Here is a 19,294-nt window from a genome sequence, read left to right as displayed (position 1 = left end):
AAAATGTGACAAAATAGTCATTGGCTCCTTCGAGTTCCCTGATTATCGTGACGATGGTAAAACCCCAGGCAAGCTATGAAAATGTGGACAGATGTGTAGCTCGTTGAATCTGCATTCAGAACTGCTCTGGCTTTCCTAATGCCTATTTTTGGAAAACAGCTGCCGTAGATTATTGACTTGTGAAGGGAAGCAGATGTGTATGAGCAGCAATAGAAGCTAGTCATGGAAAGCGTGCAACCATGGCCCGCCGGACACGGCTGCTCCGTGTGAGCAACACAGCAGTCAAGAGTCTGCTCCCTCTGTGTGGGGAGAATTGAAACGAGGGAGTCTTAAGGCAAAGGAAAACAGGACGTATTGTGTTTGTTTTTTCCCTCACAGTTTTTTTATTTCTTTGTGCATTTTAAAAGAAGAAATACGAATTGGTGCACTCATGTTATGCTAGATGTATGGGTGCATAAAATCGGTTTGGTATTCGAGTTATGTCTTTTTTAAATAAAGCTAACTCTCTAGTCTTCTGTTTGTACAACTAAAGAGGTTTGTGTTCAAGATTTAAACAATGTTATGTCAATGATATCTCAATAAAGCTGGGAAAAAATTTAAAAATTAAAAAAAGATTTAATCTAGTGGTTTAATTGCATCAAGTATAGTCTAAATATTAAATCCATAGATACAGATATAGAAATATAAAGATTTAAGCATAAAGATATAAACATACAGATGTAGAGATGGATTTAACATATTTGTCTTGTTCTACAAACCAGAGGTAAGGAAACTGGTGGAGACAATATGTATGTGTGGTATTATGTCTTTACAGTTATTCAGTAATACTTTTGCCATATCAGTGTAATGTAGTGGAAAGTGTACAGAATTTAGGGATTAGACCTATGCTTAAAATACTAGTTCTGGGGCGCCTGGGTGGCTCAGTTGGTTAAGCGACTGCCTTCAGCTCAGGTCATTATCCTGGAGTCCCGGGATCGAGTCCTGCATCGGGCTCCCTGCTTGGCAGGGAGTCTGCTTCTCCCTCTGACCCTCCTCCTTCTCATGCTCTCTGTCTCTCATTCTCTCTCTCTCTCAAATAAATAAATAAAATCTTTTAAAAAAATATTAAAAAAAAAATACTAGTTCTGTCACTTATTGGTGGTACGGCAGATCGTTTTGTTTTAGTATACTCATTTATAAAATGATAGTGTTTAACTCATATGCTTGTTCTGGGGATTAAATTAGTTCGCTCAACAAATATTTATTAGGCAAGTATTAAGGGCCATGTACAGTTCTTGCCTCTCAAAAGATGCAGCAGTTAACAAAACAGATGAAATTCTCTGCGGTTACGGAGCTGATGTTCTAGCGGGGGTCCGCGCATGTGGCCCGTGTGCCGACTCTGGCCTGCTGCCTCTTTTTGAAATAAAGTTTTACTGGAACACAGCCACATCTGTTCATTTATGTATTAGCTATAGCCCTGTTAGTGCTGCGGCAGCAGAGCTGAGTAGTCGCAGCAGAGACTGTATGAAATGCAAAGACTGAAATACTTGCCTTGTAGCACTTCACAGAAAAGCTTGACGACTCCTGCCTTAGGTCACTGGTCTGAAACCTTTCCTCATTTCTAATATAAGCAAGTAATGCTATGAATTTCTCTCCATGCACTGTATTAGTGACATCCCACAAATTTTTACATACTGTGTTTTCATTTTCAGTTCCCTTTTTCTTCAAAATATTTGCTAATCTCCCTTTGTGATTTTTTTCTGTGACTTGTTGGTTATTTGGAAGTATGTCACTTCACCTCCAGATATTTGGTGATTTTCCACATAACTTTATTAATTTCTAGTTTAGTGGTCTTGAGGTCAGAGAACATACTTTATATAGTTTCCATCCTTTTTAAGTTTGAAATTTATTTATGGCCTGGAATACAGTCTCTCGGAGTGACTGTTCCAGCTGCACTGGAAAAGAATATGTATTCTGCTCTTGTTGGGTAGAATGTCCTATAACTCAGTTAGGTCAAGAAGATAGATAGCATTCTATCTATCAGTTTTCTATGTCCTATCAGTTATTGAGACAGGAGTAATGAAATCTTCTAATTGTGCATTTGGCATTTTCTGCTTTCAGTTGTATTACCTTTTGCTTTGTATATTTTAGAGCTCCATTATTGGTTGTATTAGTATGCAGTTAAGGTTGTTAGGCTCTTTTAACAAATTAACCTCTATTATTATATCCCACCTTATTTCTGGTAATATTTTGTATTCTAAAGTCTACTGTCTGATATTAATATAGTCACTCTGCATGGTGTATTTTTTTCCATTCTTCTACCTGCAACCTATTAATGTCTTTATATTAAGTGAGTTCTGTAGTTAATAGATAGTTAGGTCTTGAAATTTTATCCAGTTTTATAATCTCTGACCTTTAATTGGAGGTTTAGGCCATTTATATTTATATGATTATCAACATGTGGGCTTAAATCTATCAGCATATGATTTTTTTGCCATTTGCCCATCTGAGTTTTTTTTCCCCTCTTTTCTTTTGGGTCAGTTAAGCATTTTTTATGATTCCATTTTATCTTCACTTATTGACTTATTTTCTTATTTTTTTTTCCAGTGGTTCCTCAAGGGTTTACAATACACACCTTTTATTGATCTCAGTCTAAGTAATACCATATCACTTTACATATAATGTAAGAACCATACAGCAATAAACTTCTGTTCCCTGCCCTTATCCTGTTGGTCATACATTTTATTCTGCATTTGTTCTAAACCCCATGATACTTTGTTATTTTTGTCCTAAGCATTCAACTCTCTTTTAAAGAGATTGAAAATGAGGAAAAAAAGTGTATGTTTTGTATATTTTTATTATGTAGTATAATTTATATCTGAAAGTTATGTATTTCCCAATGTATTTGCTCTTTCCTGCACTTCTCCTTTACATTGACCCAGATTGCTATCTAATGTGATTGTCCTGCTTGAAGGACCTCCTTTGATGTTTCTTACAGTACAAGTCTTATAGATGTCACTCAGGCTGATTCTTTCAATATTTGCTTTTCAACTTTGTTATGGTTAGTTGAGAGAAGACTTTAGCTTCTCAACGAATACCTCTATTTTGGTATTTTGAGATCTCTAGTCAAATTCTAGTTGACTAGGTCTCTCTGAACCCAGCAGGGCTACTGGGTTCCCCCTGGGCTCCCCTCCCTGCACTGGGTTCCCCTTTCTAAGCAGTAGGCTGGGGCATTGGTCGGCCTACCTTGCTGGTTTTCCTTCCCTCAGAGATCACAGTCCTCTACTGCCTGTTTTATAATATCTGAAAGCTACTTTTTTTTCTGTATTGTTTAATACCATTAATAACATTTTTGAACTTATGTTTTCATATATTTCTTGGATGATTTTCTTAGTATAAATCCCTAGAAGTAGAATATGTTGGTCAATTTTTTAGGGTTTTTGATGCATAATGAATTACTGTCCAGAAGAATTATCCCAATTCATACTCAAACTGTTTTCATTCTATTACCAATGCCGGTAGTTTTTCTATTCTATTATTTTGCATTTCTTTAAAAACGGCCATCTAAGACTGTTTAAAGAGCCAGCACAGGCTTACTCTGCTGCCTTACTCCTCACTTAATCCTCTTCTCTTTTGTTCTGGAGGCCTTCCTTTTAGCTGTTAGCAGTTAATTATCTCTTATCAAATATTGTTCAGTGTTGCTGTCTTTGGTCATTTTAAAGATCACATTCATGGTGATTGTTCTCTGTGTTAGTGAATGTGTCTGAACAGACCAGCTGTAACAAGCATGTGTGTGTGTTTCCTGTATCCAGTATGTTGAACAAGCTCTACATGTGGGATGAAATAAAAACACAGCTATTTTTATCTCCTATGGTGTCTTTAACTTTATTTAGTTAGGGAAGCTCTCCTTCTGCGTGACATTTCAGCTCATTATCCGATAATATAATAACTGTCACTGGGTCACTTTAGTTCACAAACTCTGTTTTGATTCAAGACTTAGAGTCCAGTTCAAAATAATGAACATTGCTTCAACATACATTTAAACGCAGTGCATCTCCTCTCCCTATGACTCCCCAACTAGAGGCAAGGCCAGCTGTCTGCATTTGGGAAAGGTTTTGTGTGGTGTTCTTCTCTTCTGCTTTTTTCTTCATTCACCTCCTCCCCCAATTCACTGTTCGGCACCTACCTGGGTAAAAATTCAGGAGAACCAGAAGGCAAGGAAATAGGGCAGAAGAGTTCTTACAAAGTGCTATGAGCTGCTTCCCTACTCTCTGGTCCTTGCAGAGAAAGCTGATCCCCTTTTCTATGTGTGGGGTCTTTGGAGACCCCCTTCTGGGCCCCTTCTGCAGCATCTGCCCTGGAGAACAATGGCTGAGGGTTTCTCCTGCAGCTTCCGGTTTTCCTGTGGTCTGCTTCACACAGAGATTCTCATTTGCGCGGCATCCCATTGAGAAAATGTTAAAGCATCTTTAGGCCGGCCTTCTTGTGACCCACACCTAGGAAACACTCATGCATTTCTTGTCCGCTTCCCCCAGTCACTTCAGCTTTCTCAGGTAGAAGTCAGGCACGCCGTTCCCCAGTTGTGTCCTGACTCTCCTGGAGGTGGGATGCTCTGGAGTTGTCGTCCAGGCTCTGCTGTCCTTTGAGTGAGGGGCAGGCATACACTTACCCTCTCCTTGTTGCTGGCGCAGAAGGAGTAGGACCACAGCATGCTCTTCTTCAGAGTCCTTCACACACAATCCTCTGTGCCTACTGGACTCTTTGATTTTGCCAAGCGTCCTGGGTCTTCGAACTTGTTTTTGACCATTTTCTCTGTAAATTCTGCTTCTGAGATCTGTCTCACATGCTGGTGTCTCCTAGCTGTCATCCTTATACATTCGTCAAAAGCAAGATAAAAGAAGTTTGGATTTAACATCTGTTTCCTTGCTGCCATAAAGTCTTCCTCTGAGCTCATATTCAGCTAAGCCTTCATACATGTAGGGGTGTCTCCATCTATGGTTTCTGTACATCAGGGCGATCCCCCAGCCCAGTCTGTTTCCCAGCTGCCCTAGACAGAAGAGAGGACCATGGAAGAACCTAGCCAAGCTCTGTTTATTCTACCTGGGGAATAAAAGCTGACTGACCCCTAATTGGCAGGGGGTGGAGAAGAGGAGGAAGAGGAAGGGGAGAGAGGGAGGAGTGTCAGAATAAAAAAAAACCCAAAACTGCTCTGGCCCAATGGATGGACCTTTATTTCCTGTCCCAATTTAGAGACCCATTTAATGCTTGCAAAATTTCCAAGAGCAAAGAATGATTCCTTCTTATACAGCAGTTTAACAAATGAGCATACATTTTTTAAAAAGACAACTTAGTATTTACGAAATTTATTAGAAACATAAGCTGTTTATTACTGCTCTTGGAGACTATATTTAGTTATTCAAAAGTGCTTTTATCTGTGACTATCTGGAAAACATGTTTGAACTTCTTAGGTTTATTATTTACATCCAGTATTTTTCAGGCTAAAAGCATATTTATAGACTAACATATTTGATACATTAGTTTTATAAGGAATTTTCCTCTTACTTAGAGGATACTGTTTGTGGGTGATTAAAAGCTATGAGTAAGTTTAAAAGCCACAGCTAAATTATAAATCTAATATTTTTACAAGGAGGGAAGTAATAGCTATTAAGCACATGCCATTGGCCAGGTATTATTTATTTGTATATTTATTGTCATTTAATCCTTATAGGATGATGTGAGTTAAATATAATCATCCCTGTTATTATAGATGAAGAGACGGATCAAGAGTTAACCATTCAGGGGCGCCTGGGTGGCTCAGTCGGTTAAGTGGCTGCCTTCGGCTCAGGTCATGATCCTGGGGTCCGGGATTGAGCCCCACGTCCGGCTCCCTGCTCAGCGGAGAGCCTGTTTCTCCCTCTCCCTCTGCCTACTTGTGCTCTCTATCTCTCTGTCAAATAAATAAATAAAATCTTTAAAAAAAAAAAAAAGAGTTAACCATTCAAGTTTACTTATATAACCCAGTTATGACGTAGGAATTTAATCATAGTTTCCTTTGCTCTTACGTACTTTGTATTCACCTAAACGTCCTTTTGGGAAGCACTTAACTAATGCCTTTCATGATAGAGATAAAACTTCCTGCAAAATAAATAAATATTCTTACAGCATTTCTGTAAACTTGATAAAGAAGTTATTGTTTCATTGTGTGGCATACAACCTATTGCAATTGGAAGGATACAGGCTGTCTGTATGATCTTAGTTCAAGCTACGGTTGTGAAAGGTGCTGGATTGACCATTTGCATGTGCTTTTTTCTGCATCTTATTTTTTAAAGCTCTCACACTCAGATTCTGTAATCTTCACTGCCTAATCACATATAAATAGCTTAAATCTCATGTATGAAGTATTTTATCCATTTTATTTACCATTGTTTTTTTATAATTTATCAGTTGAAGAATTCTTTGGAAGAGTTCAGGTCTTCTGCCAGGAGTTTTAAAATAATTATAGCTTTCAATATTTCTTAAATGAGAAACATTGAAACAGAACTGTAAAAATATGGGAATCATTGCAAAGGGGAATCCTAAATAGAAGTTAAAAAAAATTAAGATCAGGAATGAACAATAGCAAATTCATTGGCAAGTCAGCTCACTCAGCTTAGGTCCCCACCAGTGTTAATCTTCTAAGTAGGCAAAGGGACATGAGAATATGAAATAGACTTTCTTTTTGGAAATCTCAATTTTCAGTGATCTTAAAGAAATTTTGTCTTTTAATTGCTACCTGAGTCTTTTTGGGCTCTGGAGGAAAGGAAGTATTTCCGTCCTTGCTATGTTGCATATGATGTGTTTGTGAACAACTCCTTAGTTCTAAGAACTTCAGCCATGTACTGGAACTCATGTATTCAAACCAGAGACTGAAAAAAGGTGAGCTAGACTTCTGATTGATCCCAAGCTGTGGTGCTACCTGGCCTCCCAGCAGCTATTGTAAGAATGTCTTTGATCGTATACCCTCCATTTTCTCTGGTGTCAGAAGGCAGACTTCTGTGCATGGAATGGGAATTTGGTTGTTGTCTTCTTCATCTTCTCCTTCTTTCTCCTCTTCCTCCTCCTCCTTCCCTCTCCTTCCTCCTCCTCCTCTTTCCCCCTCCTCCTCCCTCTTTACAGAGAGAATGAGCAATGAGTGAGTTTGATATTTTCTATTATTCAATTATTACCCTTTGGCTAGTGATGTATTTGTATGACTGCTGTAGCCCCTTCTCATTAAACAACCCACTCTAAAAAAAGGGAGGAAATATTACAAATGCTAGATGAGGTCTCTTAGAAAACCATTATTAGTTATTTCATAAATAATGATGCCGATATAACTTAGCAGGGAATAAATCTAAAGGGCTGAAGACAATGTGACCCTGCTGCTAAAGGTAATGAATCTTGAAGACTAAATTTTATTAAATAACTGGATTTGGCATTTCTAGTTGATGAAATCTTCTCACTTTACTCTTTTGGTTTAGAGATAATTTTTGGTCAGCATTTTTATTAACAAGAAAAAGTTTTATTAGAGAAAATGTCAAATATATACAAATATAGAATAGTAAAATGCATACATTCAGTTTAGACAATTATCCATTCATGGCCAATCTTGTTTCATCTGTACTTCTATATAGATATAATTTTAACATCATCCAGCTATACAGCACCTTAATTTTATTGGAGAATTTGAATCCAGAAAAATGAAGTGATCTGACTCAGGTCACAAAACTAGTTAGTAACTAAGCTAATCCTGGAACTCATCTCTCCTATCTTGTAATCTAATAGGAATATTGTTTCCATTATGAGGAAAAGTTTACTTTTGAAAAATGCAACATCCCAATACAAAGAACCTTCCATTTTCCTTTCAAGTATACTTTGAATTGTCTCTCTATCTCTTTGAAGTTACTTAACCTTTCTAGACCTCAGCTCTTTATTTTTTAAATGTGGTGAATGAGATGGGTTTTATTCAACAAATTTATTAGGTGTTTTTGTTTTTTGTTGTTGTTTTTTTGTTGTATTAAGTATATTAACCACTTTGGGTAGAGTGGTGGGCAAACTTATTTCTGTGGTGAATATGGTAAAAATAGGGGTGAATGATGGTACTATGTAAGACATTTTGTGCACTAAACTTTAAATATGTTGATTTAGGAATAACAGATTTACAAGAGTTAAGTCTTCTGGTCCAGGAATATGGTATATTTTGTCATTTATTACAGGTCTCATTTTACGTCCTTCATTACACTTATTCCTAATTATTTTTCAGTTTTTGCCAGTGTTTCAAGCTGGATATTTCATTTCAGTTTCTAAGTGTTCTTGCTAATATAAAGGAAAACTATTGGTTTTGTATATTTATCTTGTATTTATTCACTCTTAAAATTCTCTTATTAGCTAGTATAATTTTTTTAGACTTCTCTTAGATATTCTACAGTGTTTTTATCTATAAATAACAAGTTTTCTTTTCTAAAATGCATGTCATTTCGTTTTTCTTTAATTAACAAAATATTCAAAACAATATGAGTAAGTAGTGATTAAGGATTTTCTTGATTTTGATAAGAATTCATTTAGAATTTTAACTTTTAATATTATGCTTGTTGCTTGTATTTTTAATAAAATGTCTTTTATATTGTTTTAGAAGTTTCTTTTTGTTTATAGTTTTAAAAGTGAATGGCTGTTGAATTTTATTCAATTTTTTTTTTTTTAAAGATTTTATTTATTTATTTGAGAGAGTGAGCCAGAGAGTATGAATCAGGGCGGGGGGGGGGGGGGAGGGTAGGGGGTGGGGGGGTGGAGCAGAGGGATAAGCAGACCTGATGACCCAGAAGCCCAGCGTGCAGGGCTGGATCCCAGGACCCTGGGATCATGACCTTGAGCTGAAGGCAGCCACTTAACTGACTGAGCCACCCTGGCACCCCTTATTTAATGTGTTTTTAACTACTGATTTAATCACACAGTTCACCTTTAATTTGTTAATATCATTATTTAAATTGATATTGATAGATGTTATTACTTTTTTATACAAATGATCAATTTTTAACAATCCGTAAGATATTTTTATGCTTATTGGTCACCTCAAATTTTGTAACCTTTCTTGTAGCAGTTTTGTTAATTTTTATTTTGCTAGAAAACATTTCTTTTGGATTTTCACATTTATTTGTCCAGAACAATGTGCAGTATTCTTGTTTAACTTCTTTAGTATCCTCAAAAACTATTACCTTATCTACTTTTTATTCCTAATTCTGTAAGTGTTCATATTCTCTCCTCTCTTTTAATTAGGCTTGTAAGAAATTTGCCTATTTTAAAGTTACTCAAGTATACTTTGAGAAATACGTAATTTGGGACACCTGGGTGACTCAGTTAAGTGGCTGCCTTTGGCTCAGGTCATGATCTCAGGGTCCTGGGATTGAGCCCCAACCCCCCTCCCAGCCCCATGTCGGGCTCCCTGCTCAGTGAGGGGGGAGGGTCTCCTTCTTCTTCTCCCTCTGCTCCCCCCAGCTTGTGCCTTCACACTCTGCTCTGTCTCTCAAATAAATAAATAAAAAATCTTTAAAAAATAAGTAATTTATTAATGTCCTTTTTCTTATTTATCTTCTGTTTATCCTAGTTCTAGATTTAGAAATTGAATGCTTTATTTTCAAGCTTTCTCTTTTAGTTATAAAAACATTTAGCTCTCTACATAATTTTAAATTGCATTCTATAAACTTAGACATAAAGTTCTTTTATTTATTCATTTCTTAGGTAATTTTTAATTTTAGTTTTGATTTCATTTTTGATTCCATAATTTTTTAGAAAGACTTCCAGCATTTGATCATATTAGCACTGGGATGTGTATTGCTAAGACACACAGGAACTGTTCTAGATCAGATCATGGCTATGTTGTTAAGAACCAGATAGAACAGTTGGTTGGCTTCTATTTGGGGGTCATAAGTATAATAACATTATCTTTCAACCCTAGAGTTATCTTGGTAAATTCACATTATGAGAGGCATATGGAGTTGAGACTGAGTGAATATCAGTTTCCCATATCACATCTTATCCTCTTTCTAGACCTTCACTATCAAAATAGAATGCCAGGCATAATCATCAACATTTTACATTTAGCTTTCTTTCTCCTTTCCTTTTCCCTCCTAAGCCAATATAGTTGAATTTTCCTAAGTAAAAGAGCATTTTTGAACTTTATTGTACCAGTAAATTCAGCCTTGCTCATCTTATCACTTGGTAACTCAATTAGATCATTAGAATATTTATAATAATACTTTATTTAAACAGAACTATTAGAGAATAAGATATTCCATACATGATTTTTTCAGATCATCCAAATTAAGCTGTGTAAGTACTAATTTCTAAAAAAATTTTTTTTGGATGGAGAACAGATTACTAATTTTGTTACAATTGTGCATAAAAAGTAAATAATGTTTTGCATGAAGGCCTGGCACAGAGTCCTTTGAGGGAGACTCATACATTTTAATTCAGGAACATGAGATTTGACATGATTTTTTAGCCATTCATTATCTGTTTTGCATATTTCTGGATTATAGTTACATCCTTTAACGTTAACAGTATTGGATAAGGATTTCTGGTTGGTGAGTTGTCACTATGATTTAGGTCGTAAAGGATCTGACTGTATTTTTAGAAGTTGTTTAAACTAAAGCTACATAGGGCATCTCTAGGTTTTCTGTCTGCTTCTTAACTAAATCTATTAACAACATCCAACAGATTAGGAACAGTAAGAAAGAAAAATAGTGCAATAAATTCAACATAATGAATATTTTAAAATAGGAAGCATCTTCTTTGGGGATTCAATTACCTCTTTCTGGAAACTAGGGAAAGACTTTATCCGATTCTTTTTCTGACTTGTTCTTTAACTTCAAGTAATGTATTTAACATTTTCTTGTCGATTTTTCTCTTTTTTGTAAAGGAAAGCTTGAATTAAATCTATTTACTTTCTGCAAGTACTGTTTAGGTAATGAGGAATTATGTTCATAAAATTGTGTTTATTAAAAGATGCTCAATATGGAAAAAGTAAACCATAGCAAGAAAAATGAAGTAACAATAGCAGAAAATAAAAATGGTATTTTATATGTCATAGAACAAAGGTCCAGTCTTTAGTTTTCACAAACTTATAATAATATGGCTGCAGAACACTGTTTTATAAAGGTTCTCATTACCATGTTTGATTTAAAAAAAAAAAAAACTTTCTCAGAAATCTAAGCTATCATTAGGACAAGCTAATCAAAGTAACAGTAACTTGGATAGTAAAGTTTATTGGGAAAAATAATACATAGCAAGGGAAAATAGCAACAAAATGAAAAGGCAGTCTACCAAATGGGAGAAAATATTTGCAAATTATAATTCTGATAAGGGGTTAGTATCCAAAATATGTAAAGAACCTCTACAACTCAATAGCAAAAAAAGAAAAAAAGAGCAGAAGAGGGGCACCTGGGTGGCTCAGATGGTTTAAGCATCTGCCTTTGGTTCAAGTCATAATCCCAGGGTCATGGGATCAAGTCCCGTGTCTGGCTCCCTGCTCGGTGGGGAACCTGCTTCTCCCTCTCCCTCTCCTCTCTGCTTGTGCTCTCCATTGCTATCTCTGTCTCCCTCTCTCAAATAAATAGACAAAATCTTAAAAAACTAATTAAAAAAATTCTCAGCCTCCGATTTCCCCCCCTTCATTCTTCCCCTCCTATCTTCTTCTTCTTCTTCTTCTTTTTTTTTAACATATAATGCATTATTTGTTTTAGAGGTACAGGTCTGTGATTCAACAGTCTTACACAATTCACAAACTGAGGGTTCTAGAGGGGAGAGGGTGGGGGGATGGGTTAGCCTGGTAATGGGTATTAAAGAGGGCACATTCTGCATGGAGCACTGGGTGTTATACGCAAACAATGAATCATGGAACACTACATCAAAAACTAATGATGTACTCTATGGTGATTAACATAATATAATAAAAAAAATTAAAAATGGAACTACCATATGAATGAGCAAATCCCTTTCTGGGTATTTATCTGAAGAAAACAAAAACACTAACTCAAAAACATATATGCACCCCCATGTTCATTGCAGCTTTGTTTACAATGGCGAAGATACGGAAACAGCCTAAATGTCCATTGATGGATGAATGGATAAAGAAATTGTGGTGTATCTACAGTGGATATTATTCAGGCATAAAATATGAAATCTTGCTGTTTGTAATCACGTGGGTGGACCTGAGGGCATTTTGCTGAATGAAATAAGTCAGAAAAAGGCATACCATATGATCTTTCTTATATGTGGAATATAAAAAAAAGAAAAGAAAAAACAAAAAGCAAACTCATAGATGCAAAGAACAGTTTGGTAGTTGCCAGAGGTGGGTGATGGGGCTATGAGAAGTGGGTGAGGAGGGTCAAACGGTAAAAAGAAAAAATAAAATAAAAATAGTAACAACAACAAAAACCCACATAAGTGGTTTCAGAACTATCTTATTCTTTATCCAGCTACTAACTTGTGACTTTATGTTAGTGTACTCTGCATTGGTAAATGGTGGGTCCTGCAAAAATATAAAGTTTACTTATGACAAGAAAACATTGTAGCCAAAAAGAAAGCACAGATTCATTTAACTGTCATACATTTTCTTGTTTTTAGGGAGTTAGAGTTCACAGAGTTCTTTAGCAATAAGTTGGGAGAGTTATTAGGAGAGGCCCTCACAGAGGGAAATGAGAGAACTAATCTCCGTTTTGTTATTTTGATGAAAAAACAAAAACCACAGGAACAAGCCACATACTGACATTTAAAAAAAAATAAATTGTATTTTGGAATAACTAGATTTTTAGAAAAGCTTCTGAGCTAGCACAAAGAGTTTTCATATTCTCTCACCCAATTTCCCTCATTATTACAATCTTCTATTACCACGGTACATTTATCAAAACTAAGAGACACACATTGCTGTATTATTGTTTTGGGGGTGGGGGTGGGGTGTTGGTCTTTTTTTTTGTTTAATTGTAGTAAGAACACTTAACATGAGATCAACCCTTTTCAATTTTCAGGTGCACAACACACTACAATTTTTAGGTGCACAATACAGTATTACAGCTGTAGGCACAATATTGTACAGCAGATCTCTAGAATTTATTCATCTTGTGTAACTGAACTTTATACCCATTGAACAGCTTTGCATTTTCTAATCTCCCCTAGCCCCTGGCAACCATGGTTCTAATTTCTGCTACTATGAGTTTGATTATTTAGATAACTTCATGTAAATGGAATCATGCAGTATTTGTTCTTTTGTGACTGGCTTATTTGACTTAGTAGAATGTCTTCTAGGTTTATCCATGTTGCAGCATATGGCAGGATTTCCTTCTTTTTAAAGGCTGAATGATATTCTATTGTATTTATACACCACATTGTCTTTATCCATTCATTTGTCAATGGACATTTAGGCTGTTTTGTATCTTGGCTATTGTGAATAATGCTTCAGTGAACATGGGAGTGCAGGTCATCTCTTCGATATCCTGATTTCAGGTTTTCTGGATATATACCCAAGAGTGGGATTGCTAAATCACATGGTTGTTCTATTTTTAATTTGGGGGGGAAACTACCATACTATTTTTTGTGAGCAGCTGTACCATTTTACATTCCCACCAATAATATATAAGGGTTCCAATTTCTTCACATCCTTGTCAACACTTATCTTTTGGGTTTGTTTTTTTGTTTGTTTGGTTGGTTTTTGTTTTGTTTTTTTTGATAATAGATATGAGGTGATACTTCATTGTGGTTTTAATTTGCAATATTTTTTTTGGTGATTAGTGGTATGGAACGTCCTTTCATTCAACTGTTGACCATTTGTATGTCTTCTTTGGAGAAATATCCAAGTCCTTTGCCCATTTTTTAGTTGAGCTGTTTGGTTTTTTGCTATTGTAAGAGTTCCTTATATATTTTGGGCATTAATCCCTAAATCAGATGTATGGCTTGCAGATATTTCCCCCCATTCCTTAGGTTGCTTTTTATTTTGTTGTTTCCTTTGCTCTGCAGAAGCTTTCTAGTTTTTTAGGTAGTCCCACTTGTCTACTTTTGCTTTTGTTCCCTTTTGTTACTCCTATAGGATTACAATTTTACTCTTTCCCATGTAGATAATCTAGTTTTTCCAACACCATTTGTTGAAGAGTCTACCTTTTCCCCATTGTGTATTCTTGGCACCCATGCTGAAAATCAGTTGGCTGTACATGGTTGGATTTATTTGGGGCTCTCTGTTCTGTTCCATTACTCTTTGTTTTTATGCCAATATCATATTGTTTTAATTACTGTAGCTTTGTAATGGATTTTGAAATCAGGGAGTGATTTCAGGAAAACAAGTTCAGCTTTGTCTTCTTTCTCAAGATTGTTTTGACTATTATATAAATTTCAGGATTGTTTTTTTCTATTTTTGTGAGAAAGATGCCATTGGTATTTTGACAGGCATTGCTTTGAATCTGTAGATCACTTTGGGTAATACGGACATTTTAACAATATTAGGTCTTCCAATTCATGAACATGGGATGTCTTTCCATTTATTTGTGTCTTCTTTGTTTCATCAATGTTTTATAGTTTTCAGTGTAAAAGTCTTTCAGGTACATTACTATTAATATCAATTTTTCCATTAATTTTCGCTCTCTTTTCCAGGATCCAGTTTAGAATACCATATAATATTTGTCGTATCTCCCTAGTCTTCTCTGGGAAAAGAACGTTTCTTCTGAGAAAAAGACTTCTCTGTGACAGTTTCTGTCTTTCCTTGTTTTTCATGACTTTGATAGTTTGGGAAGTACTACTCAGATGTCCTATAGAATGTTCCCCCATCTTGTGTTATACATTTCCATCAGAATTCCTGGGTGACCAGGTGCATTGTCAGTGAGCAGTAATATTTTGAAAGGAATCTTTTTGTGTGTGTGTGTGTGTTATAGGTCTCAATAGTAGGCTTACAATATTTAGTAAACCATGTTGTAAACAGATGGGCTACCAGCCAGGCTATGCTCCATTTATCGAGCACAGGCAGAGTAGATTTAGCATAATTCTTAAGGGCCCTAGGATTTTTGGAATGGTAAATGAGCATTGGCTTCAACTTAAATTCACCAGCTATGTTAACCCCTAATAGAGAGTCAGCCTGTCCTGTGAAGCTGTGAATCCAGGCATTGACTTCTCCTCTCTAGCTATGAAAGTCCTAGATGGCATCTTCTTTCAAGAGAAGGCTGTTTTATGTCCATTGAAAACCTGTTTAGTGTAGCATCTCCATTATTTATCTTTAGCTAGATCTGGATTGATGCACCTTCTACATCAGCACTGGCTGCTTCACCTTGCACTTTATGTTTTGAAGACGGCTTCTTTCCTTAAACCTCATGAACCAACCTCTGTTAGCTTCAGACTTTTCTCCTGCAAGTTCATCACCTCTCCCAGCCTTTATAGAATTGAGTAGAGATAGGGCCTTGTTCTGGATTAGGCTTTAGCTTAATAGGATTGTTGTGGCTGGTTTGATCTTTTATCCAGACCACTCAAACTTTCTCCACATCAGCAGTAAGGCTGTTTTGCTTTCATATTTATTTGTGTGTTCACTGGACTAGCACTTTTAATTTCCTGCCAGAACTTTTCCTTTGCATTCACAGCTTGGCTAACTGGCATAAGCTGGGCCTATCTCAGCTTTCAATGTACTTTCCTCACTAAGCTTAATCATTTCTAGCTTTTGAATTAGAGTGAGAGATGTGGGACTCTTCATTTCACTTGATCACTAAGAGGCCATTGCGGGGTTATCAATTGTCTTAATTTCAATATTGTTGTGTCTTAGGGAATAGGGAGACCTGAAGAGAGGGAGAGAGATGAGGGAGTGGCCAGTTGGTGGAACAGTCAGAACACCCACAACATTAATTAAGGTTATCTTATGTGGGTATGACTGATGGCACCCCAAAACAGTTGTAACAGTAAAGTCAAAGATTACAGATCACCATAACAAGAACAAAAAAGTTTGAAGTGTTACAAGAATTACCAAAATATAACACAGGTATGAGCTGAGCAAATGCTGTTGGAAAAATGGCCCCAGTAAACTTGTTCAATACAGGGTTGACATGTACCTTCAATATGTAAAAAATACAGTATGTGCGAAGTACAGTAAAACAAAGTATGCTTGTACTAACCCACAGTCATACAACTTTGAATAATAAAGAACTTTCCTGAGGTTAGAGGAAAAAAGCAACTCTTTCCTGAACAGCAGTGTGGCAGAGTGATTATCAAGAGACTGTTTCCTTCAAAATACCAGGCCTGAACACAGCCTTCTTGGGTATAAAAATAATTTCTAGCAAGTACACTCCAGCTCCAAGTGTTTGCCATGCATGAGTTCCAGGTGAATGTGAAGTCATGTCTGCCCACGAGGTGTTGTAACAATAAAAGCAATAAAATTCTTCTTACTTACTGCAACTCTTGCTACTCACCTGAGGATGTACTAGATTTAAAATACCCCTCAACTTAGGCTCCATATAAAATGTATCTGAAATAATCAAGCTTTTTTTACTCACACATTGGTTTTTAATACTATTTTGTCATGTATGTGATATCCATCTCTAGTATTATGGAAGTTAGAGATAAAGTATCACAACATCAAGATCAGAAACTTATGATGGAGTTTAGGGAGTTAAAACCCTTGAATATCAAGAAATGAGTTAAAGTTTATTTGTTTCTCTATATTTCTACTCTTTTAATCTTTCTTTGTATTTTACTTCAAAAGAATATTTTTAATATTTTATTCTATTCTCAGTATTTTAATTTCTACATTACCAAGATCTTCCCCCCCACAAAATTTTTTTTTTCTTGTTACTTGTCTTTAAAGACACTTCACTTGGGGCACCTGGGTGGCTCAGTTGGTTAAGCGTCCAACTCTTGATTTCAGCTCAGGTCATGATTTCAAGGTTGTGGGATCGAGCCCCGTGTCAGGCTCAGCGCTGGGTGTGGAGCCTGCTTGAGATTTTCTCTCTCCCTCTGCCCCTCCCCTCTGAGTTTTCTCTCTCCCTCTATGTCTCTCTCTAAAAATAAATAAATCTGTAAAGACTTCACTTTTCACTTTTATTCTCAGCATCATCTCTCTCTCCTCTCTGATGCCTGTGATGTTAGGCGCCCCCCATCCCCTCAACACACACACAGTGACATGGCTCCCTAGGTTTCTCTGTTGTTCTCAGAGGCGGGTTATTCTCAAAACGATGGTGTGCTTCTCCCTTTTGGGGTCAAACCACATACTGGTCTGAAGATAGGGTATGCTTTCCGAGAAAACCAGAGGTGAGACTATTCTTCATATGTCAGAGCCATCAGGTCAACATGTTACAGATCGGGACTTGCACAGGAGGAAAAACTTAAAAGACTCTTCAGTAATGACCAAAGGGTTATCAATTTGACATGAATGTTCATAGCTGTTAACCCCCAGGAGGTATGGGGCAGTCATTAAACTGGGTCATCAGCTGACTCTGGAGGACATCTTGGGAATAAACAGTACTTATTAAGTGTAGAGTCAAAATGGTCTTATGTCCTTCCACCTAACCCTCTAACACTTGCTTAATAGGGCACCCACACTTAATATACATAGCATACTCTCATGGTTGCTCATAAGTGGTTTTTTGTCTTTTTACTTTTAAATGATCTTTTACATTATTTTTTAAAATCTCTTCTGTGGATTAAAAACGCTGGTAATGATTTCCATGTATTCCTTAATAATGTTTCTTCGGTCACTGTGTCTCTCTCTCGGGATTCTGTCCAGCTGTCAGAGATGGCAGCGTGATTATAATAACTCTATGACTGTGCACCTTAGAGCTTGCAGACAGAGGGAGGAGGTGATGGAGCAAGCGTATTTCAGCGCATGGCTCTTGTTCTCACGCCTCCTCCTCCATCCCAACCAACCCGGGTCCTGTTTTAGGAATCAGAAAATAAAATTTCTAAAAAACAACTATTTTCTAGTTCTAAAAGAAGTAGTAGTGATTTTGTATTCCATGTGAATGAGTTGTTGAAGGAATTAATATATTTTATCATTTATACATGCAGACAAAAATGATTGTTACCTTTTAATTTGTATTTTTAGCTGGCATGTTTGTTGTGATTATCTGGGGATCTCCTAAAAATAATAGAAGCCTTTAAAATAAATTCTGTGTGATTTCCCATCATTAGAACATGAGTTTGAACCAACCGTATGAAATTCCTGTTCGTAGGTCACACATGCTCACCTATGGCAATTTCCTGTGATTCTAAAACATTTCTCTCAGTGACCCAAGGGAAGGAAGAGGTTGTTAATGTAGAAAATAACTTATCCTTGGATTTTAAATATTATAATTATTCTGTTTCTGGATAATTTATAAGACCAGAAGCTCCAGTACTTAGTTGTATTTAATAAGTTCAATTAAATATTACTTATTTATATGTATGTAAGTATATAATAATATATAATATAAGAATCCTTAATCATTTTAAATAAAAATAAACCCCCTTATATGTATCCTGGAGCACTTGCTCAAGCTCTTTCTGTTGATGTCTTCTGTAGGAGGCCTGATAAAACAAGGTGAAGTCCCTTAGCCAGGTTCTTTGATGTCTGTTTTCATCTCTGCAGAATTATGAATTGACTCTGAAAACTGAAATTATACCTTCAAAACAGAGCTAAGAATAACAGAGTTTTTCTCCTGCCCATGTTATTAATCCAGTAAAATAGAACAGAGTGCAAGTCTATCTGATCTTGTACAAAGAAGTTAATCTATCCAAAGTGCCTCATTTATAACCAAAAGAGACCTAGTCACCCATTGATTATAACTTAGGAAAAGAAAATGTGAAAGTTTCATACTTCTAACTATTCACCTAATAACTGCTTACTAATCTCCTGTACAAAGGTGGAATTAATGATTCACAATTTTATGTGCGTTGCAATTTTTTCTTTACTTGGAGAGAGAAGGTTTCATAAGTGAACTATGAAGACACATATTGAGTGGTATTTATAATTTTACAAAATGAGAGAATCAGGGTAGTTAATAGCTAGGAACAGAACTCACTTTTTCTATATGAAGTTAATTGATTTCTTTAGTGTACAGGCACTGATTAATCCGAATAAATGTGATCAGTCAGAAGAGAGGGTAGTCAAAGCTGGATAGGGTCTTGGAGGCCCACAGTTGTATTTTCAGTGGCTAGATAGATGGCGGTGGAGTTAGGAAGAGGTCGCTCAGAGAGGGGTTAGGGTGCCTCTCATAAGGAAGAATTTCAGTAATAACCACCTGTATGGCCTGGCCACTACCTGCCAGTGGAATATCAACCCTGATCTTCATGCAGCTCATTTGGC

General features: G+C 36.3%; 1 protein-coding gene across 4 annotated transcripts in view; it reads left to right on the top strand.

The window, feature by feature from the left end:
• Positions 1-19,294, top strand: part of OXCT1 (3-oxoacid CoA-transferase 1) — a 171,800-nt gene that overhangs the window by 74,394 nt on the left and 78,112 nt on the right. The window contains exon 14 of one of the 4 annotated variants that reach the window (XM_078066684.1): positions 5,747-5,884. The exons of the other annotated variants lie outside the window; for them this stretch is intronic. Coding sequence (XP_077922810.1) covers positions 5,747-5,770 — 24 coding nt within the window. The 3' untranslated portion in view covers positions 5,771-5,884. Of the gene's footprint in view, positions 1-5,746; positions 5,885-19,294 lie in introns of those variants that run through there. 4 annotated transcript variants of the gene reach the window in all.

Source organism: Halichoerus grypus, chromosome 2 (assembly GCF_964656455.1).
Source record: "Halichoerus grypus chromosome 2, mHalGry1.hap1.1, whole genome shotgun sequence".
Taxonomy (NCBI): Eukaryota; Metazoa; Chordata; class Mammalia; order Carnivora; family Phocidae; genus Halichoerus; species Halichoerus grypus.
This window is presented reverse-complemented; position numbering and strand designations above follow the sequence as displayed.